General features: G+C 42.5%; 1 protein-coding gene across 4 annotated transcripts in view; it reads right to left on the bottom strand.

The window, feature by feature from the left end:
- MYT1L (myelin transcription factor 1 like) overlaps positions 1–27,111 on the bottom strand; it is a 450,983-nt gene that overhangs the window by 14,012 nt on the left and 409,860 nt on the right. For 3 of the 4 annotated variants that reach the window (XM_038772248.1, XM_038772250.1, XM_038772246.1), the window contains 2 exons: positions 17,175–17,266; positions 8,173–8,276 (listed from right to left, as the gene is read on the bottom strand). In XM_038772248.1, coding sequence (XP_038628176.1) covers positions 8,173–8,276; positions 17,175–17,266 — 196 coding nt within the window. Of the gene's footprint in view, positions 1–8,166; positions 8,277–17,174; positions 17,267–27,111 lie in introns of all 4 variants that reach the window. The other variant, XM_038772247.1, reaches the window with a different exon arrangement.

The following is a 27,111-nucleotide window of genomic DNA, read 5'->3' as shown; positions in this document are numbered from 1 at the left end:
TGGGCAAGTCACTTCACTTCTCTGGGCCTCAGCACCCTCATCTGTAAAATGGGGGTTAAGATTGTGAGCCCCACATGGGACAGCCTGATCACCTTGTATCCTCTCCAGCGCTTACAACAGTGCTATGCACATAGTAAGCGCTTAACAAATGCCATCATTATTGTTAAATAGCAGAGCCGGGATTAAAACCCAGGTTCTTGTGACTCCCTTGCTCTACCCACTAGGCCATGCTGCTTCTTATTTGGTGACACAGTAGTCCTGAAGGTGGGCAGGGAAGATAGGACAACAAAGAAGGCTCCCATTTGGGGGAAGTTGGAGCACTTTCTGACTGGAGAAATCGGGACAGAACAGGCTTCCCAAGGTGCTCTTTCCTCTTCCCCCTAATCCACTGGAATTCCACGGTTGTCGGGTATGTCCAGTCCTTCTGAGACTTAGGTCCATCCTGGTCTACATCCCCCTGGACTTCCTGCAACTTGGAGGGGTTTCAGAGACCGTTTAGGACGGATCTCGGATGGTCTATGGCGATCAATCCATCAATCAATCAGTGGTATTTAATAATAATAATAATAATGATGGCATTTATCATCATCATCATCATCATCATCAATCGTATTTATTGAGCGCTTACTATGTGCAGAGCACTGTACTAAGCGCTTGGGAAGTACAAATTGGCAACACATAGAGACAGTCCCTACCCAACAGTGGGCTCACTGTCTAAAAGGGGGAGACAGAGAACAGAACCAAACATACCAACAAAATAAAATAAATAGGATAGATATGTACAAGTAAAATAAATAAATGAATAAATAGAGTAATAAATATGTGCAAAGCACTGTTCTAAGCGCTGGGGAGGTTACAACGTGATCAGGTCATCCCACGGGGACTCACAGTCTCAGTCCCCATTTTACAGATGAGGTAACTGAGGCACAGAGAAGTTAAGTGACTTGCCCAAAGTCACACAGCTGACAATTGGCGGAGCGGGGATTTGAACCCATGACCTCTGTCTCCAAAGTCCGTGCTTTCTCCACTGAGCCACGCTGCACTTACTATGGGGGAATACAGAGCACTGGCTTGGGAGCCAGAGGATGTGGGTTCTAATCCTGGCTCCGCTACTTGTTTGCTCTGTGACCTTGGGCAAGTCACGTAACTTCTCTGGGCCTCAGTTACCCCATCTGTAGAGTGAGGATTAAGGCTGTGAGCCCCACGTGGTACAACTGGATTACCTTGGATTACCCCAGTGCTTAGGGCAGTGCTTGGCACACAGAAAGTGCTTAACAAATACCATAATTATTAATTAGCTGGCAGGTTCACTGCCATAATGAGCTTACGGTCTAGAGACGAGCTTACAGTCTAGAGGAGAGTAAAAAGATGTAGAATGGATTGGTTCTGATTGATGCGAGATGCTTTGGGGATTGCCCTTTAAATCAGATCAGATGATGGAAATCCCTGACACAGGCCCTGGAGTCTAGCAGACCAAACTACTGTGCTTTGAATGCTAGAGAAGCAGTGGGGCTTAGTGGATAAAGCATCAATTTGGGAGTCAGAAGGTCATGGGTTCTAATTCCGGCTCCGCCACTTGTCAGCTGTGTGACTTTGGGCAGTCACTTAACTTCTCTGGGCCTCATTTACCTCATGTGTAAAGTGGGGATTAAGACTGTGAGCCCCAGGTGGGACATGATCTTTATCCAGCCTCATTAGTTTGTATCTCCCTTAGCACTTGGGACAGTTTTTGACACACAATAATAAGTGCTTAAGTGCTTACATATTTATTACTCTATATAATAAGCACATAATAAGTGCTTAAGTGCTTAAGTGCTTACATATTTATTACTCTATTTATTTATTTATTTATTTATTTTACTTGTACATCTCTATCCTATTTATTTTATTTTGTTGGTATGTTTGGTTTTGTTCTCTGTCTCCCCCTTTTAGACTCTGAGCCCACTGTTGGGTAGGGACTGTCTCTATGTGTTGCCAATTTGTACTTCCCAAGAGCTTAGTACAGTGCTCTGCACATAGTAAGTGCTCAATAAATATGATTGATTGATTGATTGATTAAGAAATGCCATTATTATTATTAGCCATTGGTGCATGGAATTTCTTTCAGGTTGAGAGAGCATTTTTAGGTATATCAGGTACTTTCATTTTCACTGAGGCCATTTTGGGAGTTGCATCTAAGCCCTTGGGAAAACCTTACCATCTCCCTCGTCGGTTGTCAGGAAGAGTGGAAGCTGGGAATGGAGGAGGAAGGATGGAAAGAAAAGGGTAAAGGGGACTGGGGATTGGGGAAGAGAGAAGGAGGATGTCTACATGTTTTGTTTTGTTGTCTGTCTCCCCCTTCTAGACTGTGAGCCAGTTGTTGGGTAGGGACGGTCTCTATATGTTGCCGACTTGTACTTCCCAAGTGCTTACTACAGTGCTCTGCACACAGTAAGAGCTCAATAAATATGATTGAATGAATGAATGAGAAGAGGAGAGGAGGAAGAAGGAAGATCCCTCTAGACTTTCCTCTAGACTGTAAGCTCGTTGTGGGCAGGGAATGTGTCTGTTCATTGTTTTATTGTAGTCCCCCAAGCACTTAATACAGAGCTTTGCACACAGTAAGCACTCAATAAATATGACTGAATGAATGAAGGGAGGAAGGGAGGTCAGGAAGGAGAAGGGGAAGGAGAAAGGAGGAGAAGAGGAGTGGAAAAAAGAGAGGGAGGGTAAAGGGGGAAGGGTGATGGGGAGAAAAGGACAGGGGAGAGGAAAAGAGGAGCAGGAAAAGGTGGTTCTGGGACTAAGTTGGCTGCCAGGACTTGAGAACAGCAACTGTGGCACTCTGAATAATGAAGTAGCCACAGCGATTAATAATAATGATAATAATGGCATTTGTTAAGTGCTTACTATGTGCAAAGCACTGTTCTAAGTGCTGGGGGGTATACAAGGTGATCAGGTTGTCCCACATGGGGCTCACAGTCATAGCCCCCATTTTACAGATGAGGTAGCTGAGGCTCAGAGAAGTTAAGTGACTTGCCCAAGGTCACACAGCAGACATGTGGCAGAGCCGGTATTCAAACCCATGACCTCCGACTCCAAAGCCCATGCTCTTTCCACTGAGCCATGCTGCTTCTTTTTAATAATAATGATGGTATTTGCTAAGCGCTTACTATGTGCAAAGCACTGTTCTAAGCACTGGGGGGATACAGGGTGATCAGGTTGTCCCCCGTGGGGCTCACAGTCTTCATCCCCATTTTACAAATGAGGTATCTGAGGCACAGAGAACTTAAGTGACTTGCCCAAAGTTACACAGCTGATAATTGGTGGAGCCGGGATTTGAACCCGTGACCTCTGACTCCAAAGCCCGGGCTCTTTCCACTGAGTCACGCTGATTACATGGTCACAAATTTCCCCTGGGAACTGTTCAGTTGTAGTATTTAAGTGCTTACGATGTTCCAGGCACTATATTAAGCACTTGGGTGGATAGAGGAGAGTCAGGTGACACAGTCCCTGTCCCATTTCAGTCTCTGTCCCCATTTTACAGATGAGGTAACTGAGGCCCAGAGAAGTAAAGTAACTTGCTTAAGGTCACACAGCAGACAAGTGGCAGAGCCAGTATTAGAACCCAAGTCCAACTGACTCCCAGGCAAGAGTCTATCCACAAGGCAATGCTGAATCCCTGAATCCCTATGGACTGGACTAAATATTAATTTAAGGCATTGTTGAGCATTACAATTTAATGTTTCAAAATGATTTGGAGGAAAAATATCATTTCTCATAATGATTAGGACTCACCCTAGCGACATATCTCTATAGGGTTTCGGTTTCTAGGCAAAATATTGTAAGGATTCCACAACAAATGTTCATTAAGGGGCTTTGAAACCACAACTTGATTCTAAACTTCATTTATTCTGGAAAGTTAATTTGTGGTAGAATCCTATTATAGATAAATGCAACTTGAGAAGCAGTGTGGCCTGGTGGATAGAGTCTGTGCCTGAGAGTCAGAAAAACCCGGGTTCTAATCCCGGCTCCGCCACTTGTCTGCTGTGTGACCTTGGACAAGTCACTTCAATTCTCCGTGCCTCAGCTGCCTCATCTGTAAAATGGGGATTAAGACTGCGAGCCCCAAGTGGGATATGAACTGTTTGGTACAGTGCCTGGAAAGGGCTTTCGAAAACGAAAAGACAAAAAACAAAAAGCAAACTTTTGCTGCTGGGAAAGGTCAAAGCCTAAGTCCTCTTGGGAAACTGAAGTAAGGCCTCGGGGTTTATGTTAAAAATAAAAAACTCTTTTTAAGAACACCAAGCGCTTAGGACAGTGTTCTGCACACAGTAAGCGCTCAATAAATACGATTGAATGAATGACAACAAAACAAAACAAAGACCCTTGTTTCCTTTCTGATGTGACCTGCTCTGGTGCAGGCAGTTTATGCTTTGGTTAATAATAATAATAACGATGGCATTTATTAAGCACTTACTATGTGCAAAGCACTGTTCTAAGTGTTGATAATAATGGCATTTATTAAGCGGTTACTATGTGCAAAGCACTGATCTAAGCGCTGGGGAGGTTACAAGAAGCAGCATGGCTCAGTGGAAAGAGCCCGGGCTTTGGAGTCAGAGGTCATGGGTTCAAACCCCAGCTCTGCCAATTGTCAGCTGTGTGACTTTGGGCATGTCACTTAACTTCTCTGGGCCTCAGTTACCTCATCTGTAAAATGGGGATTAAGACTGTGAGCCCCCGTGGGACAACCTGATCACCTTGTAACCTCCCCAGCGCTTAGAACAGTGCTTTGCACATAGTAAGCGCTTAAGAAATGCCATCATTATTATTATTACTACAAGGTGATCAGGTTGTCCCACATGGGGCTCACGGTCTTAATCCCCATTGTACAGATGAGGCAACTGAAGCACAGAGAAGTTAAGTGACTTGACTAAAGTCACACAGCTGACAGTTGGCAGAGCCGGGATTCGAACCCATGACCTCTGACTCCAAAGCCCAAAGCCCGGGCTCTTTCCACTGAACCATGCTGCTTCTCTGGTTGTGAATGGGTCTAGGTTCATATCTATCTATCAATTGATAAACCAGTGGTAACTGTTGAGCACTTATTGGTGTGGGACACTGTACTAAATGCTTGGGAGAGTACAATACATTAGATTAGGTAGGCACACTCCATGCGCACAAGAAGTTTACAGCCTTGAAGATTCACATCCTAGATGAGCCCTTAAGCCCCACTAAAAATCACCTCTTTTCCAGGAAGCCTTCCCTCCTGATTAATCTCTCATCTCTCCTCCCTGTTCTAATAATAATCATAATGATAATAATAATGATGGTATTTGTTAAGCACTTACTACGTGCCAAGCACTGTTCTAAGCACTGGGGTAGATACAAGGTAATCAGGTTGTCCCACATGGGGCTCACAGTCTTAATCCCCATTTTACAGATGAAGAAACTGAGGCACAGGGAAGTTAAGTGACTTGCCCAAAGTCACAGAGCTGTTAAATGGCAGAGCCGGGATTATTTCTCTTCATATTATGTCACCCATGCACTTGAGTTCATGGGTGATATAATAAAGTCATAATAAAGAAGACATAACCAAGTCTTTTTCTTTACAGCACTTACACATAGAATGATAATAATTGTGGTATTTGTTAAGCTCTTACTTTGTGCTCGGCACTGTTCTAAGTGCTGAGGTAGATACAGGGTTGGACCCAGTTCATATCAATCAATCAATCAATCATATTTATTGAGCGCTTACTATGTGCAGAGCACTGTACTAAGCGCTTGGGAAGTACAAATTGGCAACATATAGAGACAGTCCCTACCCAACAGTGGGCTCACAGTCTAAAAGGGGAAGACAGAGAACAAAACCAAACATACTAACAAAATAAAATAAATAGATAAATAGATAAATAAATGTCCTGCATGGGGCTCATAGTCTTAATCCCCATTTTACAGATGAGGGAACTGAGGCCCAGAGAAGTGAAGTGACTTGCCTGAGGTCACACAGCAGACAAGTGGCAGAGCCGGGATTAGAACCCATGATCGTCAGGCCCAGGGAATATCCACTACGCCATGCTGCTCCAATTTATAATCATCTTTACACTACCTGGAATTTATATTAACGTCTGTGTCTCCGGATCATGTCCGTTAACTATTGTACGCTCCCATATGCTTAGTATAGTGTCTGTACAGGGTAAGCACTCAACTCAACAAGTACAGTGCTCTGCACATAGTAAGCGCTCAATAAATACGATTGATGAGCCAACTCTGCTATGTTATACTCTCCCAAGTGCTTAGAACAGTGCTTTACACACACTAAGTGGTCATAAAATACCACTGATTGAAAAAAAATTGAGAAGCAGCATCATCTAATGGAGAGAGCACCTGCCTGAGAGTCAGAAGGACGTGGATTGTATTCCTGGCTCTGCTGTCTGCCTTGTGAACATGGGCAAGTCATTTAAATTCTGTAAACCTCAGCCCCCTCAACTGTAAAATGGGGATTAAAACTTGGAGTCCCATGTGGGACGTGGACTGTGTCCAACCTGATTGATTTGTATCTACCCCAGAGCTTAGTACAATCTGATTAATTTGTATGTACTCCGGCGCTTAGCACAGTGCCTGGTACATAGTAAGTGCTTGGCAATTGTCGTACAAAATAAGTAAAATAAATACTGCTGATTTGATCGACTGATGGGGACAGAGATATTGACAGAGTCCTGCTAGTCCTCAGCTTGTTTGGCGGCTGTGGACTGAGGCATCTTCGGCTTGGTTCCCCTGTCCTGCCATCCACTGATCATCCCAAATCAATCAATCAATCAATCAATCGTATTTATTGAGCGCTTACTATGTGCAGAGCACTGTACTAAGCGCTTAGTATTTGGGAATACTTTGGGAATCCCAAAGTATTCCCACGCCCGTGATCAACTCTTGCAGACTGCAGTCTCTACTTCCAATTTGGAAGCTGTGCCGAGAGCCCAGAGTGGATCAATCACTCCGAAATCCTCCCGGCCAACACACTTCCAACCCGGCTTCAGACATTTCCAAGGACGGACCCCATCGCCTGAGCGGATTTCCCAGGAATTGACCTCACAAGATCAGCTGACCTCCCATCTGGTAGGCCAGCTCTGGAAATCATCAGACATGGGAATAATAATAATGATAATGATGGCATTTGTTAAGCGCTTACTATGTGCAAAGCACTGTTCTAAGCGCTGGGGAGGTTACAAGGTGATCAGGTTGTCCCACATGTGGCTCACAGTCTTCATCCCCATTTTACAGATGAGGCAACTGAGGCCCAGTGAAGCGACTTGCCCAAAGTCACACAGCTGACAGTTGGCAGAGCTGGGATTTGAACATATTTATTACTCTATTTATTTATTTATTTTACTTGTACATATCTATTCTATTTATTTTATTTTGTTAGTATGTTTGGTTTTGTTCTCTGTCTCCCCCTTTTAGACTGTGAGCCCACTGTTGGGTAGGGGCTGTCTCTATATGTTGCCAACTTGTACTTCCCAAGCGCTTAGTACAGTGCTCTGCACACAGTAAGCACTCAATAAATATGATTGATTGATTGATTGATTGATTGATTGACTCCAAAGCCCGGGCTCTTTCCACTGAGCCACGCTGCTTCTCTAAAGATATCTGACGGCTGGGCCATTCTATTTATCAGCATTTAATCTACCCTAGAGTTGGCATAAGGTCAAATTCAACCAGTTGTGTAAAATCAACTTCTTTTTATGAGTAATTCCCTACTACCATAAACAGCCTTTAGTCTTTTGTTTGTATAAAAGCTGCCTCGGAGGTCTAAATGATGACGACCAGAATATTAAGTGCCTAGCCATGACTCTTCATATTGTGTAGGAAAAAGTGCATAGTGTGGAACCTACATTAGTACCATTTTAAAGGAAATAGTATTTCAAGATATGAAAAGATTTCTCTCTGGTGCAGACTTAGAAATGTGGTGCTGGTGGTCACGGTGGTATCGCAAAACTTACACGTGATTTCCAAGAAGGACAAACCGGTGATATGCCAAACCAAGCATGGGTCGACAATGAGTGAAGGTGGAAAACGGAAATGGACAGTCCTTCAGCCAGCTTACATTTTTCCCCTACTCCCATCTGACCCCCGTTTCTTCTCATTAATACCGAAAAATTGCAGCTGAAATTTAGGGCTTTGAAAAACTGTTACCTGAGTTCTGAGCTTAATCATATCGGCTTCCATCTGGGAATTGGATTCATTTAGCTCCTTGATTTCTTCATCTAACTGTTTAATTTCTTCATCATTTTCTATACCTAGAAGATGATAAAATGAGTACATTAAGAATAGATTAGAATAATTCAAACCTCAAACACAGGTACATGAAACAAGGCAGAAAAACAAGGTTCAGAAAAGAGTCACAATGAACTTTGCTTCTAACGTTACAGCCCATCGGGGTCTCTTCCTCCTATGACTAAATAGTTTCCAGTTAAACGAACAACTGCGTCCTGAGTTCTATTAAATATATGATAATTAAAGAATAGGTCAGCTTAACAATAGAATCCTCTATTTTTTTAAGGAATTTGTTAAGAGCTTACTATACACCAGGCACTCTTCTAAGCACTGGGATAAATACAAAGTAATCAGGTTGGATACAGTCCACGTCCCACATGGGACTCACAGTCTTCATTCATTCATTCATTCAATCGTATTTATTGAGCACTTACTGTGTGCAGAGCACTGTACTAAGCGCTTGGGAAGTATAAGTTGGCAACATATAGAGGTGGTCCCTACCCAACAGCGGGCTCACAGTCTTCACCCCCATTTTACAGTGAGGTAACTGAGGCACAGAGAAATTTAGTGACTTGCCCAAGGTCACATACTAAACAAGTGGCGGAGCCGGGAATGGAACCCGGATTGTTCTGACGTCGAGGCCTGTATTCCATTCAATGTATTTATTGAGCGCTTACTGTGTGCAGAGTACTGTACTAAGCACTTGCAAAGTACAGTTGAGCAACAGATAGAGACAATCCCTACTCAACAATGGGCTCAAAGTCTAGAAGGAGAAAGACAGACAACAAAACAAAGCAAATCAAGTAGACATGCATGAACAGCATTAATATAAATCAGTTTCCTCATCTGTAAAACGGGGGATTAAACCCTTCTTCTCCCTCCTCCTTAAATTGTGAAACCCAAGTGTACTGAAGACTGTGTCTGATGAGATTGTATTGTATCTACCTTAGTGCTTTGCCCAGTACTTGGAAAAATAATAATAATTATGGCACTTGTTAAGCACTTACTATGTTCCGAACACTGTTCTAAGTGCTGGGAGAGACACAAGTTATCAGGTTGGACTCATGCCCTGTCCCACATGAGGCTCACAGTCTTAATCCCCGTTTTACAGTTGAAGGAACTGAGGCCCAGAGATATGAGGTGACTTGCCCAAGATCACGCTGCAGACATGTGGCGGAGTGGCGATTAGAACCCAAGTCCTTTGGACTCCCAGGCCTGCGATCTATCCACTAAGTCATGCTGCTTCTCTACAAAGTTAGTGCTTATCAAATACCAATCAATCAATCAATCAATCAATCATATTTATTGAGCGCTTACTGTGAGCAGAGCACTGTACTAAGCGCTTGGGAAGTCCAAGTTGGCAACATATAGAGACAGTCCCTACCCAACAGTGGGCTCACAGTCTAAAAGGGGGTGACAGAGAACAAAACCAAACATACTAACAAAATAAAATAAATAGAATAGATATGTACAAGAAAAATAAATAAATAAATAAATATGTACAAACGTATATACAGGTATACCACATATATACCACAACTATCCTTATCAGAATATCACAATTATCATTATCAGGACCAAGGGCATTGAACTGCTGGGCTACATTTTAAACTGGGAATCTTTTCCTAGCAGTGGATTCCCAATAATAATAATAATAATAATGGCATTTATTAAGCACTTACTATGTGCAAAGCACTGTTCTAAGTGCTTATTATTATTATTATTATTATTATTAATATAATAATAATAATTATTATTATTACCACTATAATAATAATAGTGGTATTTGTTAAGTGCTAACGATGTGCGCCAGGTACTGTGCTAAGTGCCGGGGTGGTTACAAGCAAATCGGGATGGACGCGGTCCCTATCCCAAATTATGTTGCCAATTTGTACTTCCCAAGCGCTTAGTACAGTGCTCTGCACATAGTAAGCGCTCAATAAATATGATTGATGATGATGATGATCCCACGCCGTGGGGCTCGCAGTCTCAATCCCCGTTTACAGATGAGGTAACTGAGGCCCAGGGAAGTGAAGTGATTTGTCCAAGGTCACACGGCTGACAAGCGGCGGAGCTGGGATTAGAACTCGTGACCCCAGGCCAGTGCTGTATCCACTTAAGCCTTGTTGCTTCCCAGTGGAGAGCCCCGGCTGGGGCAGCCCTGTCGCTGCCACAGGGGCCAGCTCCAGGTCCACAGGGACTTTGGTTTCAGGGGAGGCCATGTCCTTACATCCCCAGTCCACTCCTCGCTTGTGGGTTCCTGCCTCCCACGGGACATCCATGGAAATTCCCTCCTCGACTTGTACATATCTATTCTACTTGTACATATCTATCCTATTTATTTTATTTTGTTAGTATGTTTGGTTTTGTTCTCTGTCACCCCCTTTTAGACCGTGAGCCCACTGTTGGGTAGGGACCGTCTCTATATGTTGCCAACTTGTACTTCCCAAGCACTTAGTACAGTGCTCTGCACACAGTAAGTGCTCAATAAATATGATTGATTGATTGATTGACTTCCCCCAGCTCTGCACCCTGCTCGCAAGGCCAGGCGACCTCGTAATTGAAACTCTGAGACGATCGATCCGTAGCCGTTAAAAACTGCCCGTTTGCTAGGTCAACCCGAAGGATTTTACCATCATAATATTGCAGAGATTAAATTGGCCCAACCTGTTGTGGGATCCTTTAAACCCCGAAGACCGTGGGAGACTTGGCTTTCACCCTGGAGTGGTGGGAAGGACGGACTTTTTTAATGGAAGATTTTTTCTGTCAAATCCTGACCAAAGAATTCCTTGATGGCAGGGAGCATGTCTACGAGCTCACTGTGGGAACCTGTCTGCCGACTTTCTTGTATTGTACTGTCCCAAGCACTAAATACAGTGCTCTGCACACAATAAATTCTCAATAAATATGAATGAATGAATGAATGAACAGATGAGTATTTATTGAGCACGTACTGCCTGCAGAGCACCGTATTAAGCCTTTGGGAACGTACAATATAAATATAACAGTCACATTCACTGCCCACAATGAGCTTATAGTCTAGAGGGGGAGATGGGCATTAATATAAGTAAATACAATTACAGAGATGTACATAAGTGCTTTGGGGCAGCGTGTGGGAATGAATATATATATATATATATATTGGCAACTTGTACTTTCCAAGTGCTTAGTACAGTGCTCTGCACACAGTAAATTCTCAATAAATATGAATGCATGAATGAATGAACAGATGAGTATTTACTGAGCACGTACTGCCTGCAGAGCACCATATTAAGCCTTTGGGAACATACAATATTAATAAAACAGTCACTTTCACTGCCCACAATGAGCTTACAGTCTAGAGGGGGAGATGGGCATTAATATAAGTAAATACAATTACAGAGATGTACATAAGTGCTTTGGGGCAGCGTGTGGGAATGAATATATATATATTGGCAACTTGTACTTTCCAAGTGCTTAGTACAGTGCTCTGCACACAGTAAATTCTCAATAAATATGAATGCATGAATGAATGAACAGATGAGTATTTATTGAGCACGTACTGCCTGCAGTGCACCGCATTAAGCCTTTGGGAACATACAATATAAATATAACAGTCACATTCACTGCCCACAGTGAGCTTACAGTCTAGAGGGGGAGACGGGCATTAATATAAGTAAATACAATTACAGAGATGTACATAAGTGCTGTAGGGCAGTGTGTGGCAATGAATATATATGTTGCCAACTTGTACTTCCCAAGCCCTTAGTACAGTGCTCTGCACACAGTAAATGCTCAATAAATATGATTGAATGAATGACTGAATGAATGAATAAAGAGAGTAATTCAGGTTGACGCAAAAGGGAGAAAGAGAAGTGGAAATGAGGGTTTGCCAGGCCAGAGGCAAGACATGGGTTGGTGAGATAAATGAGATTGAGGTACAGTGAGAATATTCCCCCCCGTCTTACCTCCATCCCCCTGCCTTACCTCCTTCCCTTCCCCACAGCACCTGTATATATGTATATATGTTTGTACATATTTATTACTCTATTTATTTATTTTACTTGTACATAGCTATTCTATTTATTTTATTTTGTTAATATGTTTTGTTTTGTTCTCTGTCTCCCCCTTCTAGACTGTGAGCCCACTGTTGGGTAGGGACCGTCTCTATATGTTGCCAACTTGTACTTCCCAAGTGCTTAGTACAGTGCTCTGCACACAGTAAGTGCTCAATAAATACGATTGAATGAATGAATGAATGAACTGGCATCTGAGGAGCAAATTTTGTGGCAGGATTATACTAGGAGAGCAGGGAGGTGAGGGAGGAAGGGGCAAGGTGATTGACTACTTTTAGGCCAAAGGTAAGGAGTTTCTGCCTGATGCAGAGGTGGATGGGAAATCACTGGAGGTTCCTGAGGAGTGAGGAAACGTGGCCTGAATATTTCTGTAGAAATGTTTCAGCAGAGAGAAGTATGGACTGGAGTGGGGAGAGACAGGAAGCAGGGAGGTCAACAAAGAGGCTGATACAGTAATGAAGGTGGGACAGAACAAATGCTTGGACTAATGTGGTCACAGTTTGGATGGAGTGGAAAGGGAAGATTTTAGCGACGTTGTGTAGGTTGAACAGATGGGATTTAGTGATGGCTATATATGTGGCTTGAATAAGAGAGAGGAGTCAAGGATAATGCTACAGGCTTGTGAGACAGGAAAGGTGGTGGTGCTGTCTACTGTAAGGTCAGGGGAATGACAGGGTTTAGATGGGAAGAAAAGGAGTTCTGTTTTAGACATGCTAGGTTCGAGGTGACAGTGGGACATCCAGATAGAGATGTCTTGAAGACAGGAGGAAATGTGAGACAGTAGAGAGTAGAGATAAGGGCTGGAGATGCAGATTTGGGAATCATCCACATAGAGGTGGTAGTTGAAGCTAGGGGAGAGAATGGGTTCTCTAAGGGTGTTTGCGTGGTGGAGAATAGAAGGACACCCAGAAATGACCCTTGAAGAAGAGCCACAGTTAGGGGGTGGGAGGCAGAGGCGAAGCCTGCGAAAGAGACTGAGAATGAGCGGTCTGAGAGATAGGAGGAGAACCAGGAGAAGACAGTGTCAGTTAAGCTGAGGTTGAATTCAGTTTTCAGGAGAAGGTGGGGGGTCTAATAGTGTCGAAGGCAGCTGAGAGGTCGAAGAGGATTTAGGATGGAATAGAGGCCATTGGATTTGGCAAGAGATCATTGGTGACCTTTGAGAGGGTGGTTTCTGTGGAGTGAAGGGGAGGGAAGCCAGATTGGAGGGATTCTGGGATAGAACCGAATGAGAGGAAATGGAGAGAGCAGGTGTGGAAAGCTTGCTCAAGGAGTTTCGAGAGGAATGGAAAGAGGGAGATGGGGTGATAGCTGGAGGGAGCCATGTTTGAACGCATGTTATGTTGCCAATTTGTACTTCCCAAGCGCTTAGTACAGTGCTCTGCACATAGTAAGCGCTCAGTAAATACGATTGATGATGATGATGTTAAATACAAGTTAATCAGACCTATACCATGAAAGCCTGGGTATAGCCAACAATAATAATAATGATAATGAAAAATGTAGTATTTCATTATATTGTACTCTCCCAAGTGTTTAGTAGAGTTCACACAGTAAGCACTCAATAAATATGATTGATTGATTGGTATTTGTTGAGCGCTTACAATGTGCCAAGCACTGTGCTAAGCATTGGGGTAGATACAATATAATCATGTTGGACACAGCTCCTGTCCCACATGGGACCCAGAGAAATCCAGGGAACTGTGTAACACATTTTCCAATAAACTTAAGTGTAAATTAGTCAGGTTCTGATTCCAGAACCAACCCCATTATGGGCCTTCAGGAAACTGAAAATTCCCCTGTAGATCTATGCCTCTTCTTCTCTCATCCCTTTTTATTATTACTTCTAAGGACTTTTCTAACCTTTCCCTCCAACACCCAAGTAGAACAATCTCATTTCCCTCTATGTCTGTCTGCCCAGCTAGCATCACCCTCCATTTCTAGACTGTGAGTCCGTTGTTGGGGAGGGACCATCTCTATATGTTGCCAACTTGTACTTCCCAAGTGCTTGGTACAGTGCTCTGCAGACAGTAAGTGCTCAATAAATATAATTGAATAGTAGTAGTGGTAGGAGTTATAGTAGTAGTACCAGTAATAATAGTAAGAGTAGTAATAGTATTGTTTCATTATTGTTGGTGAAACAGTGAGGTGCATGGCAACTACTCAACTATATCCTACAGCCGGCAGGAGAGGGAAAGGTTAATAATAATAATGGCATTTATTAAGCACTTACTATGTGCAAAGCACTGTTCTAAGCACTGGGAAGGTTACAAGGTGATCTGGTTGTCCCACAGGGGGCTCACAGGCTTTATCCCCATTTTACAGATGAGGGAACTGAGGCCCACAGAAGTAAAGTGACTTGCCCAAAGTCACACAGCTGACAATTGGCAGAGCTGGGATTTGAACCCATGACCTCTGACTCCAAAGCCCATGCTCTTTCCACTGAACCACGCTGATTCTCTAATGCTCAGAGTTAATGCTATCACAGTCCCTTTCCTGGGGTTTGGATACCTGTCTAGCTCATAATAATAATGATGATGATGACAATGATAATAACAATAATGACGATAACAACTGTGGTATATAGTAAGCACCTATTATGTCCCAAGCACTGTACTAGACTGTATTAGACCATAAGCTCTCTCTAGACTGTAAGCTTGTTTTGGACAGGGAATGTGTCTGTTTATTGTTATATTGCACTCTCCCAAGTGCTTAGTACAGTGCTCTGCGCACAGTAAGTGTGCAATAAATACGACTGACTGAATGAATGAATACTAAGTGCTGGGGTAGTTACAAGATAATCGAGTCCCACAAAGAGTTCTCTCTCTTTCTCTCATTTTCGCACTCTATTCCTTTCTCTTCCTTTATACTTGGTCCCTTTTTACCCTCTCTATATTGTTGGGAATTGGGTTGAAATAAAGTTGAAAGACTGGGATTAAGGAATACCGCTCAGAATTGAAGCTAAAGAATAGTAGCTACAAATCCTGCTCTACAGAATGAGTACTGGTGAAGAGTCTTACACTCTGAATTTCTCTGAGGCCACAGGGAAAGGAAAAAGTCAATGAGGCCCAGATGGAATCCAGATACCGAATTCTGGCCAACAAAAATGGTAAAATCCTTTTGATGAGAAAATGCTGTGGCCCATTTTGAAACACAAATGTAGAGCAGGAAGCAGAAATACTAAACGCTGCTGCTATTACTGTTGCTACTATTGTGACTATTACTACTGTACTACAATTACTATATGACATAAAAAGCACATAGCGGAAATCTTAAAGCACAGGCTAGTGGAATTGACAAGTAAGTCAACTGTATTATGAACGGTTTTTCAGCCACTGATGTTCAGCCTGGGAATTGATTTATCTTTTCAGTGAATCACTTCCGCTAATAGGAGTCTTTTTCCAGAATTATATCGCTAGACTATAAGTTCCTCTACTAGGCTGCAAATTCCTTGATCATGTCTATATCTTCATTGAACTCTCCCAAGTGTTTAGTATAGCACTCTGCACAACAAAACCCCTTAATAAATATCCATGATTGATTGATTGATTGATGGTGCTCAACCATTGATGTTCAGCCTAGAAATTTCAGTGAGTGACTTATCTTTTCCACTCCACAGTGAGAATGCCACTTCTGTTGGATTCTGATAACTTGCTAGTTAGGGTCTTTCCCAGAATTGTACTGAATCTATCCCTGTGCTTAATATAGTAGTATTATTGTACTAAGCGCTTGGGAAAGTATAATACAACAGTTGGTAGAGTTGGTAGGCATATGTTCTGCCCATTACCCGTCAATCAATCAATCAATCCATCAGTGGCATTTACTGAGCAGAGTAATAATAATGATGGTGTTTGTTAAGCGCTTACTATGTGCCAAGCACTGTTCTAAGCGCTGGAGTACTGTACTAAGCACTTGGGAAAGCACAGTAGAGTAGGTAGACAGGCTATCAAGGGGATTAACTTTCTCATTTCTCAATTAACAGCATAATTGGTGGTCAGTCTTTTCCACACATTTATCTGGCTGGATTTTTCTATTTAAATGTGATTATAGGCATACCCACTTATACAGGTAGCAACCTTGTAGTTAAAATACTGTTTGTCTTGGGGATTCAAACTGAAAGAAATTACAGATAGAAATATGGAAGGTAGGCAAAAGGAAGAAAAATAAATAAGAGGATGTGGGTAAGGATACAATCACTTGAAATACAATCTCCCCATCTAGACTGTGAGGTCCTTGTAATCAGGGAATATATCTCCCAATTTGTGCTCTCCCAAGTGCTAAGTACGGTGATCTGCACACAGTAAGCACTCAGTGAATATGACTGATTGGTTGGTAAATACATCTTTGTACAAAATCCCTGTAAGATAGACCATCGAAGGTGCCAGAGTGCCATTAAAGATGCTCAGAAATGAAAATGAATGAAATCAGATCAGAACAGGGCTCATTCCATCGAGAACCCCATCCCCAAGAAGTCATGTCAAACTATGTTGATTTAGACATTCACCTTTATGATTAGAGACGTTACTTTTCCATCTAATCATCCATTTTAGCCTCTTACCCATGAATTTCCATAAACCTATCTTATCCCCACCCAACTTCCTGTGGAAATGAATTCCACAGACTGATCAGGCTTTCAATTCCAAATCACCTTCTTCTTTTTTCAGCCTAATACTTTTACAGACAGCCTAGAAAAATTTTCTTTTTCTTCAGATTCATGAGCAGGGCCCCTGCTCTTTCCAATCGGGTCACATTGCTTCTCTGTTCTGATAATTTTGAAAGAAAAGAGATTTCCTACCTCAGCCTTGCTCTTGTTTTTTATTCTAACAAAAAAGTGTGATATTAAATATCAAAGCTAGAAATGCTTACCATTACTGGCCCTCTGTTTGATTGTTAACATTTGTTCTCCGGACAGCTTTGCTTTCTTCATTGCTGAGGTGGCTCTAGGGCATCCTGAGAGACTGCGAATGATAAGAAAATAAACGTCCTATTAATCAGGAGGCATGGGAGATTCAAAATCCAGCGGATAAAATAGTCAAAAACATAATTAGGCCAACAGTTAATAGTTGCAAAAGATCGAACCATTAGCATTTCCTGAATGGCTCCTGTGTTGAGCACCCTGTACTAAGGGCTGAAGAGCATATAACAGAATTAACATATAGGATCCTGTCCTTAAATTAATGGAAAAGGCTCAGTGGTTTGTTTCTTACCTTTTATTGCACATCAATCAATCAATCCGTCAATCAGTGGCATTTCAAGAGCACTTATTGGGGGCAGAGCCCTGTACTAAGCACCTAGGAGAGTATACTACAATAGAGTTGCTAGGTATGACCGATCCCTCCCTTCAAGGAGTTTACAGTCTAGTCAAGCTATACCTCCATCTTGTACTGAATATTGACCCAAATTATGTTTTTTTTTCAATTCTATGAACGATCCCTTTAGCTTTTCTACACTATGTCACCACTTAATTCTTCATACCCTATATAATTCTTCAGAACATATCTTATGTCTTATCACAGTCTTCTAGACTGTGAGCCCACTGCTGGGTAGGGACCATCTCTATATGTTGCCAACTTGTACTTCCCAAGCGCTTAGTACAGTGCTCTGCACACAGTAAGCACTCAATAAATACAATTTATTGATTGATTATGGACTTTATTACTTCCTGTTATTTGTGTAGTGGCTAGAGCACGGGCTTGGGAATCAGAAGGTCATGGGTTCTAATTCCGGCTCCGCCACTTGTCTGCTGTGTAATTTTTCCCTGGGGTGACACAGAAGTCCAGTGGCAGGAGGGCTGGGTTAAAGATCTAGTTCTCTTTATACTAGACCAACCTGCACTTAGTACAGTGCCCTGCACACAGTAAGCGCACAATAAATACGATTGAATGAATGAATGAATAACAAGAAAGCCTCGCTGAAGGCACATAATAAATTATGCTTGACACTTAATAAGAACTTAAAAATGAGTAGTAGTTGTAGTAGTAGTAGCAATAAGAGTAGTAATAATAGTAATAATAATGGTATTTGCTAAGCGCTTACTATGTGCCAAGCACTGTTCTAAGCACTGGGGGAGATACAAGGTAATCAGGTTGTCCCTCATGGGTTCACAGTCTTAATCTTAATCTTAGAGAAGCAGCATGGCTCAGTGGAAAGAGCATGGACTTTGGAGTCAGAGGTCATGGGTTCAAATCCTGGCTCCGCTAATTGCTAGCTGTGTGACTTTGGGCAAGTCACTTCACTTCTCTGTGCCTGAGTTACCTCATCTGTAAAATGGGGATTAAGACTGTGAGCCCCATGTGGGACAACCTGATCACCTTGTAACCTCCCCAGTGCTTAGAACAGTGCCTTGCAAATAGTAAGCACTTAATAAATGCTATCATTATTATTATTAATCCCCATTTTCCAGATGAGGTAACTCAGGCACAGAGAAGCTAAGTGACTTGCTCAAAGTCACACAGCTGATAAGTAGCGGAGCTGGGATTAGAACCCATTACTTCTGACTCCCAAATCCATGCTCTTTCCACTGAGCCATGCTGCTTGCATCACCTCCAAGAAGCCTTCCCTCACTACATCTTCATTTCCTCCTCTCCGAATCGCTTCTGTGTTGCCTTTAAACTTGGATTTCTACCCTTTATTCATTCCTCCATCATCATCATCATCAATCGTATTTATTGAGCGCTTACTGTGTCCCAAATTTATTCATTTATATTAATATTGGTCTCATCCTCTAGGCTGTAAGCTCGTTGTGGTCAGGGAATGCGTCTACCAACTCCATTAAGTTGTACTTTCCCAAGTGCTTAGCAGAGTGCTCTGCCCACTGAGCCCGTTGTTGGATAGGGGCTGTCTCTATATGTTGCCGACTTATAATTCCCAAGTGCTTAGTACAGTGCTCTGCACACAGTAGGTGCTCAATAAATACGACTGAATGAATGACTGTAAATGCTCAAAAAATATGAGGGATTGATTGATGGATTGAAGAAAGTCCCCAGGAAACTCATTTGGGGAGAAGAGAAGGGAACCAAAACTACACTTAGAGGAAAATGAAAATTATCATAAGACATTAAGTGTTTTAGAAGCACTTGTTTTCACTGTAGTGCTTTATGTGCACTGCTAACAGATTTTGAGTGAAAGAATCTCATTAAAAACTATCTACTCCAGCACAAAGAATAATTTCTCTCATGTCGGCATGTTAATTGATAAATAATTCAATGCAGCTAAGGCTTTGGTTGATTGTTCAGCCCACTGAACCACAAATTGTTCTTCAAAATACCATTTGATACTATAACACATGTCAACAGTTCTTCACAATGATCAGGAAAGGGCCTAGCTTGTGCCCTGGGTCTTGAAATTCTGTATTTTTAATGGTATTTTTTTAGTGCTTACTATGTGCCATGCACTGTACTAAGTGCTAAAGTAGAAGAAGAAAATCCATTGGACCCAATCTATGTTCCACATAATAATAATATTGATAATAATGATGATGATGGCATTTATTAAGTGCTTACTATGTGCAAAGCACTGTTCTAAGCACTGGGGAGGTTACAAGGTGATCAGGTTGTCCCATGGGGTGCTCACAGTCTTAATCCCCATTGTAAAGATGAGGGAACTGAGGCACAGAGAAGTTAAGTGATTTCCCCAATGTCACACAGCTGACAATTGGTGGAGCTGGGATTTGAACCCGTGAACTCTGACTCCAAAGCCCACATGGGGCTCACAGTCTTAATCTCCATTTCACAGATGAGGTAACAGGCACAGAGAAGTTAAGTGACTTGCTCAAGGACACACAGCAGAGCAATGGCAGATCTGGGATTAGAACTCTGGTCCTTGGACTCCCATGTGAGTGCTCTATCCATTGACCCACACTGGTTCTCTGGCTAATTATCAATCAATTAATCAATCAGTAATCAGTGGCATTTATTGCATGAAGGCTTTGCTCTAAATGTATTTCGTGTGTTGAGGATATAGTCAACATTTCATATGTTGAGGAACAAGTCATTTACTCCAATCCCCACGTAGGACAATCTGATTACCTTGTTTCATTAACAAAAATCATTATTATTATTATTATTACTTGCTCCTTCATTCATCCTCCCTCCCATTCCCACAGCACATATGTATATATCTGTAATTTATTCATTTATTTATCTATCCATTTATTTATATTAATGTCTGTCTCCCCCTCTAGATGTGAGCTCATTTTGGGCAGGGAATTTGTCTGTTTGTTGTTATATTCTATTCCCCCAAATACTTATTCAGCACTTAGAACAGTCCTCAGCGCTTAGAACAGTGCTTTGCACATAGTAAGCGCTTAATAAATGCTATCATTATTACAATGCTTTGCACACAGTAAGCGCTCAATAAAGACCATTAAATGAATGAATGAATGAATGAGTCAGTGACCTTTGGGCATTGGATATTTGCCCCACATTCAACCCCACAGCAGTTATGTGTGTATCTTTAAATTATATATTATAAATCACTTATTCATAGTAGTGTCTGCCTCCCCCTCTAGACTGTAAGCTCATTGTGGGCAGGGAATGGGTCTGCTAACTCTGTTTCATTGCAGTCTCCTAAATGCCTAGTTCAGTGTCCTCTCTGCACATCAATCAATAAATATCACTGGTTGATTGATCAATTGATATTCACCCACTCAGCCCCATAGCAGTCATATATATTGATATTATATATATAATTTAATTATATTAATGTTTTTCTCTCCCTCTAGCCCAATAGCATTCATATATATATATATGCATATATATATAATTAATTTAATTATATTAATGTTTTTCTCTTCCTCTAGGTGTAACCTAAAGGTGGGCAGGGAACATTTCTACCAATCCTGTTGCATTGTACTCTTCCGAGCATTTAGTATAGTGCCCTGCATGCAGTAAGCGCTCAATAAATATGACTGATTAATTGAATGATCTTTTATAGAAGCCTTCTAGAACCAAGGAAGAGCCCTCCAAAGCATAGAATTGGCAGGTGATTGTGGTTTGGCTCAACGTTTGACAAAGCTACCCCTTGCTTACAAAGGCACAAAGCATTCATATTACAGGTACAGGATTTAATAGCTATGACATAGAAATCATTCCACAAAGGTACAAGATCCTACGTGCTCCACATTCCATGTCAGAGCGAAACTTAATTTTTAATAGCTTCGGTTCAGCAGGGATTAGGTGAACTGTGTCGAAGAGGGAAGAGAATTTCATGGTGATAATACAATGATGGGTTTAAAGATTCATACAGAAATGGCAAGTGAGAGGTTTTATACCGTGAATTCCACCTAATGGAGAAGAAAATCTGAGGCAGGAGAGGAGAAGCCCTAAGGCACAGGAAAAGTGTTTTCTTCTGCATTATACCTCAGTTTGCAATTCAGAAACACTTGAAAGATGCTATTTTAATGATCAAATCAGGTGGTAATAGTTGGGGGTAAAGGGAAATAGAGAGACACCCCGCCACTTGTCAGCTGTGTGACTTGGGGCAAGTCACTTCACTTCTCTGTGCCTCAGTTACCTCATCTGTAAAATGGGGATTAAGACTGTGAGCCCCATGTGGGACAACCTGATCATCTTGTGAACTCCCCAGAACTTAGAACAGTGCTTTGCACATAGTAAGTGCTTAATAAATGCCATTATCTTTTAGACTGTGAGCCCACTCTTTTAGACTGTGAGCCCACTGTTGGGTAGGGACTGTCTCTATATATTGCCAACTTGTACTTCCCAAGCACTTAGTACAGTACTCTGCACACAGTAAGCGCTCAATAAATACGATTGATGATGATATTTAATAAGGGGCTTCGTTTAGAAATGTTATTGAGCCCATTGTGGGCAGGGATTGTCTCTCTTTGTTGCCGAACTGTACTTTACAAGAGCTTAGTACAGTGCACTGCACACAGTAAGTGCTCAATAAATACGATTGAATGAATGAATGAATACCAGGTAGGAAACAGTTAACCTCAAAATATTTGGTCAGAATTGGATGTGGATGGTTGTCAAAGTTTATGGAAGCTTTCAATTTTCCTGAACCTGTCTTACAGTGTGACATTTCAGTTCTTGGATCTCTGCTCCAACAGATGCCTTGATGTAACAGAATGATGGATAATAAGCAGAAAATCATTGACTCCGGTTTTGGAACTTCTTGTGAGACTCCTTTTTTCTGGTATTTGTTAAGTGCTTACTGTGTGTCAGGCACTGCAGTCAGCTCTGGGGCTGATAAGAGATAATCAGATTGGACACAGTCCCTGTCCCACATGGGGCTCACAGTCTTCATCCCCATTTTATGGTGGAGATAACTGAGGGAAGAGAAGTGACTTGCCCAGGGCCACACAGCTGACAATAGTTTATCTCATCACTCAACTGTCATCCACCTCCTGTCTCTGGCCTGAAATGCCCTCCCTCTCTGCACATTGGACAGGAGATTATTCTCCCCACTTTCAAAACCTCATTAAAAGCACCAACAGACCTTCTCCAACTAAGCCCTCATTTTCTCTTCTCCCACCCGCTTCGGCATCGCCCTTGCACTTGGATTTTCACCTTTAATTCACCCCTCTCTTAGCCCCACAGCTCTTATGTACATATCCATAATTGATTCATTTATAGCAGTGTCTGTTTCCCACTCCACAATGTTAGCGCTCTGTGGGCAGAGAATCTATCTACAAACTCCATTCTGTTATACTCTCCCAAGCATTTAGTACAGTGCTTTGCACACAGTAAGCACTCAATAAATACAATTGATTGATTGTTTAAGTATATATGTGTAATGTAATTATTCATATTAACATCTTTCTCCCTCTCCAGATTGTAAGCTCACTGTGGGTAGGGAATGTGTCTGCCAACTCTGTTCTATTGTAATTTGCCAGGCCCTTAGTATAGTGCTCTGAACACTGTAAGTGCTCAATAAATATGATCGACTGAAGGATTGACTGAAGTGGCTAAGCAGTTTGTCTGAATTTTGCAAACAGTTTCTGGGAAATGCCCCATTTGAATGTATTTAGATGATCCATCTGTATCCTCATTCATGTTTATTACCGCATAGATTTTTCAACAGGTCATCATCATCCGAGGTATTTATTGAGCACTTACTATGTGCACAGCATTGTACAAATGCAACAGAGTTGGCACATTCTCTGCCCACGGTGAGCTTAAAGTCTAGAGGGGGAGACAGACTTTCATATAAATGAGTGATTTATAAAATATAATTTAGAGACATGTAGATAAGTGCTCTGGGGTTGAGGGTGGGGAAAAAATCCAATGCCCAAAAGTCAAAGATCCAGCTGACTAGATTCATTCATTCACTCAATCGTATTTATTGAGCACTTACTGTGTGCAGAGCACTGTACTAAGCGCTTGTAAAGTACATTCACAATAAAGAGAGACAATCCCTGCCCACTACGAGATTACAGTCTAGAATGGGGGATGATAGATGATGCAGAATGGAGAAGGAAGGGGGAAAGAGGGAGGAGAAAGTAGTCGGGGGAAAAGCGGGGTGGGGGTGAGTGCCTTAAAGCCATAGTTTCAGGGACACAGTGTCCCTAAAAACTACATCTTTATCCACCCAGCTGCTCTTCCCTCTTTCAAGGTGGAGAGACTTCAATTTTTGGGGTGGTTGCCTGTGGGGAGCTCTCTGCACTGTGGTGTCTCTGCTTCTGAATCACCTGCCTCCTAAGCTGAATTATTAGGATAGAATTGTTTACTGATTGCCAAGAATTCCTCTAGACTGTGAGCCCGCTGTTGGGTAGGGACCATCTCTATATGTTGCAACTTGTACTTCCCAAGCGTCTCTATATGTTGCAACTTGTACTTCCCAAGCGCTTAGTACAGTGCTCTGCACACAGTAAGCGCTCAATAAATACAATTGAATGAATGTGATCATTCAAGCCTTCTATATCCTCATGGTTTGTTTAGGGTATTTGTTAAGCACTTACTACTACTACTACTACTACTACTACTACTACTAATAATAATGATGGCATTTGTTAAGCACTTACTATGTGCAAAGCACTGTTCTAAGCGCTGGGGAGTATACAAGGTGATCAGGTTGTCCCACATGGGGCTCACAGTCTTCATCCCCCTTTTACAGATGAGGTAGCTGAGGCACAGAGAAGTGAAGTGACTCGCCCAAAGTCACACAGCTGACAATTGGCAGAGCCGGGATTTGAGCCCATGACCTCTGACTCCCAAGCCCATGCCCTTTCCATTGAGCCACACTGCTTCTCATAACTACTAAGTGTCAAGCACTGTTCTAAGTGCTGGCGTAGACACAAATTAATAAATCCTGTCCATCCCACCCTCACAACATGGTTAAAATCCGCCCTTTCCTCTCCATCCAAACTGCTACCACCTTAATAGGATCACTCATCCTATCCCGCTTGGATTACTGCGTCAGCTTCCTTGCTGATCTCCCAGCCTCCCGTCTCTCCCAACTTCAGTCCACACTTCACTCTCCTGCCCGGATTGTTTTTCTACAGAAACGTTCAGGACATGTCACCCTGCTCAACAAAAAAAACTCCAGTGGTTGCACATCCACCACGACATCAAACAAAAACTTCTCACTGTTGGCTTTTAAGCACTCCATCACCTTTTTTCTCTCCTTCTACAGCCCAGCCCTCATGCTTTGTTCCTCTGTGCTAACCTCACTGTGCCTGCATCTTGCCTGTCTCGCCGCAGACTCCTGGTCCACATCCTGCCTCTGGCCTGGAAGGTCCTCCCTTCTCAAATCATTTGAAGGCCCATCTCCTCCAGGAGGCCTTCCCAGACTCAGCCCCACTTTTCCTCATCTCCCACTCCCTCCTGCATCGTCCTGGCATAGCTTTAATTCTATTTGTTCTGACGACTTTGACACCTGTCTACATATTTTGTTTTGTTGTCTGTCTCCCCCTTCTAGACTGTGAGCCCGTTGTTGGTTCTCTATATGTTGCTGACTTGTACTTCCCAAGCGCTTAGTACAGTGCTCTGCACACAGTAAGCGCTCAACAACTACGATTGAATGAATGAATGAAAAGGCTCTTCCTCCCTCCCAGCCCCACACCACTTATGTACGTATCTGTCATTTTATTTTATTTATTTGTCCCCTGCTGTAGACTGTAAGCTTGTTGTGGGCAGGAAATGTGACTGTTAACTGTTGCATTGTGCTCTTCAACCCAATTATCTTATAACTACCCCAGCGCTTAGAACAGTGCCTGGCACACAGTAAGCGCTTAATAAACACCATCATTATGATAACATTTAGCCCGAGGGACAGCAGGGATTATTGTCTGTGGATTGGAGTAGAGGTTTCTAGGTCAGGGAGCATCTTTGGTTTGATCTCTTCTACTCATTAGTCAATCAACAGTATTTACTGAGCACCTGCTCTGTTTGCAGGGGTTCCTGAAACCAAGCTGATGTCTTTCCGCCGGTTGAATGGAAGTTGGAATAATACTAAGGATGGCAGTACAATCAGATCAGACTCCCTGTTTCTCATGGGGGTCACAGCCTAATGCAGAGGGACACAAAGTTTTGCCACTACATTATACAAGTGAGGAAATGAAGCCCAGAGAAGTTGGCTGATTTGCCCAAGGTCATTCACCAGGTAAGTGGTTGAGCCGTGATTAGAACCCAGGGCTCTTGTGTGCTTTCCAGTAAGGCACACCGATGTTTCATCTTTCTTTTTGTTTGTCACCAACCCTCTGCCCCTTATTTTTAAATTGGGAGCACCATGAGGGTTAGACAGCTTGTCTAATTTTCATCCGTGTGTATTTTCTCAGTGCTTAATACGGTTTGTTGAACAAAGAAGGCACTTAATATACGCTACTGCCACTTAGCTCTCTGAATTTGGGCAAGTCACTTCACTTCTCCAGGCCTCAGTTACCTCATCTGTAAAATGGGGATGAAGCCTGTGTGCCCTACGTGGGACACTCTTATTACCTTGTATCTACCCCAGTGCTTAGAACAGTGCTTGGCACATAGCAAGCGCTTAACAAATGCGATCATTATTATTACTGCTGGAAGGTCTCGATTTGTCCCACATAAACATGTGATCTTGTAAGAGAAAGAACAGCACATTTCTGTAAGCGCCTAGTACATTGCTCTGCTCACAGTAAGCGCTCAATAAATATGATTGAATGAATGAATGAATGAACCTCTCAACCCAGCTTCTAAACATCTAAATCCTATCGTCAGAGCCTTTGGATTTGGAGAGGAGGTATAACAAGATGCCAAGCTCTTTGCCAGCGACAGTAAGAAACAGCATGGCCTAGTGAATAGCACAGGGGCCTGGGAGACAGAAGGACCTGAGTTCTAATCTCAGCTCTGCCACTTGTCTGCCGAGCGACCTTGGGTAAGTCATTTCATTTCCTCTGTGTCTCAATTACCTCATCTGCAGAATAGGGATTAAGACTGTGAAGCCCATATGGGACAGGGACTGCATCCAACTGGATTATTTGGTATCAGCCCGAGTGCTTAGGAGAGTGCCTGGCACATAGTAAGTGCCTCATGAATACCATTAAAAAGTAGGGGTGCAAGAGAGTACTGAAGTCAATGGTCAGGAGTCTCTGTTTGGTGCAGAGAGAAATGGGTAACATGGGAAGACTTTGAGAAATGGGAATGTTAGAGCAGCATGGCCTAGTAGAAAGCCTCTGGGCTTGGGAATCAGAGGAGCTGGGTTCTTATCCCAGCTCTGCCACTTGTACTAGGTGACCTTGGGCAAATCTCTGGGTCTTAAGTTTCCTCATCTGTAAAGTGGGAATTAAATCCTTCTCCCTGTGAGCCCCAGATGGGGCAGGGACTGGGTACCACCTGATCATATTGTATCTACCCCGGTCTCTGAT

Source organism: Tachyglossus aculeatus, chromosome X1 (assembly GCF_015852505.1).
Source record: "Tachyglossus aculeatus isolate mTacAcu1 chromosome X1, mTacAcu1.pri, whole genome shotgun sequence".
In the NCBI taxonomy this organism is placed as follows: domain Eukaryota; kingdom Metazoa; phylum Chordata; class Mammalia; order Monotremata; family Tachyglossidae; genus Tachyglossus; species Tachyglossus aculeatus.
Note: the sequence above shows the minus strand (reverse complement) of the source record. Positions and strands in the feature narration are given on the sequence as shown.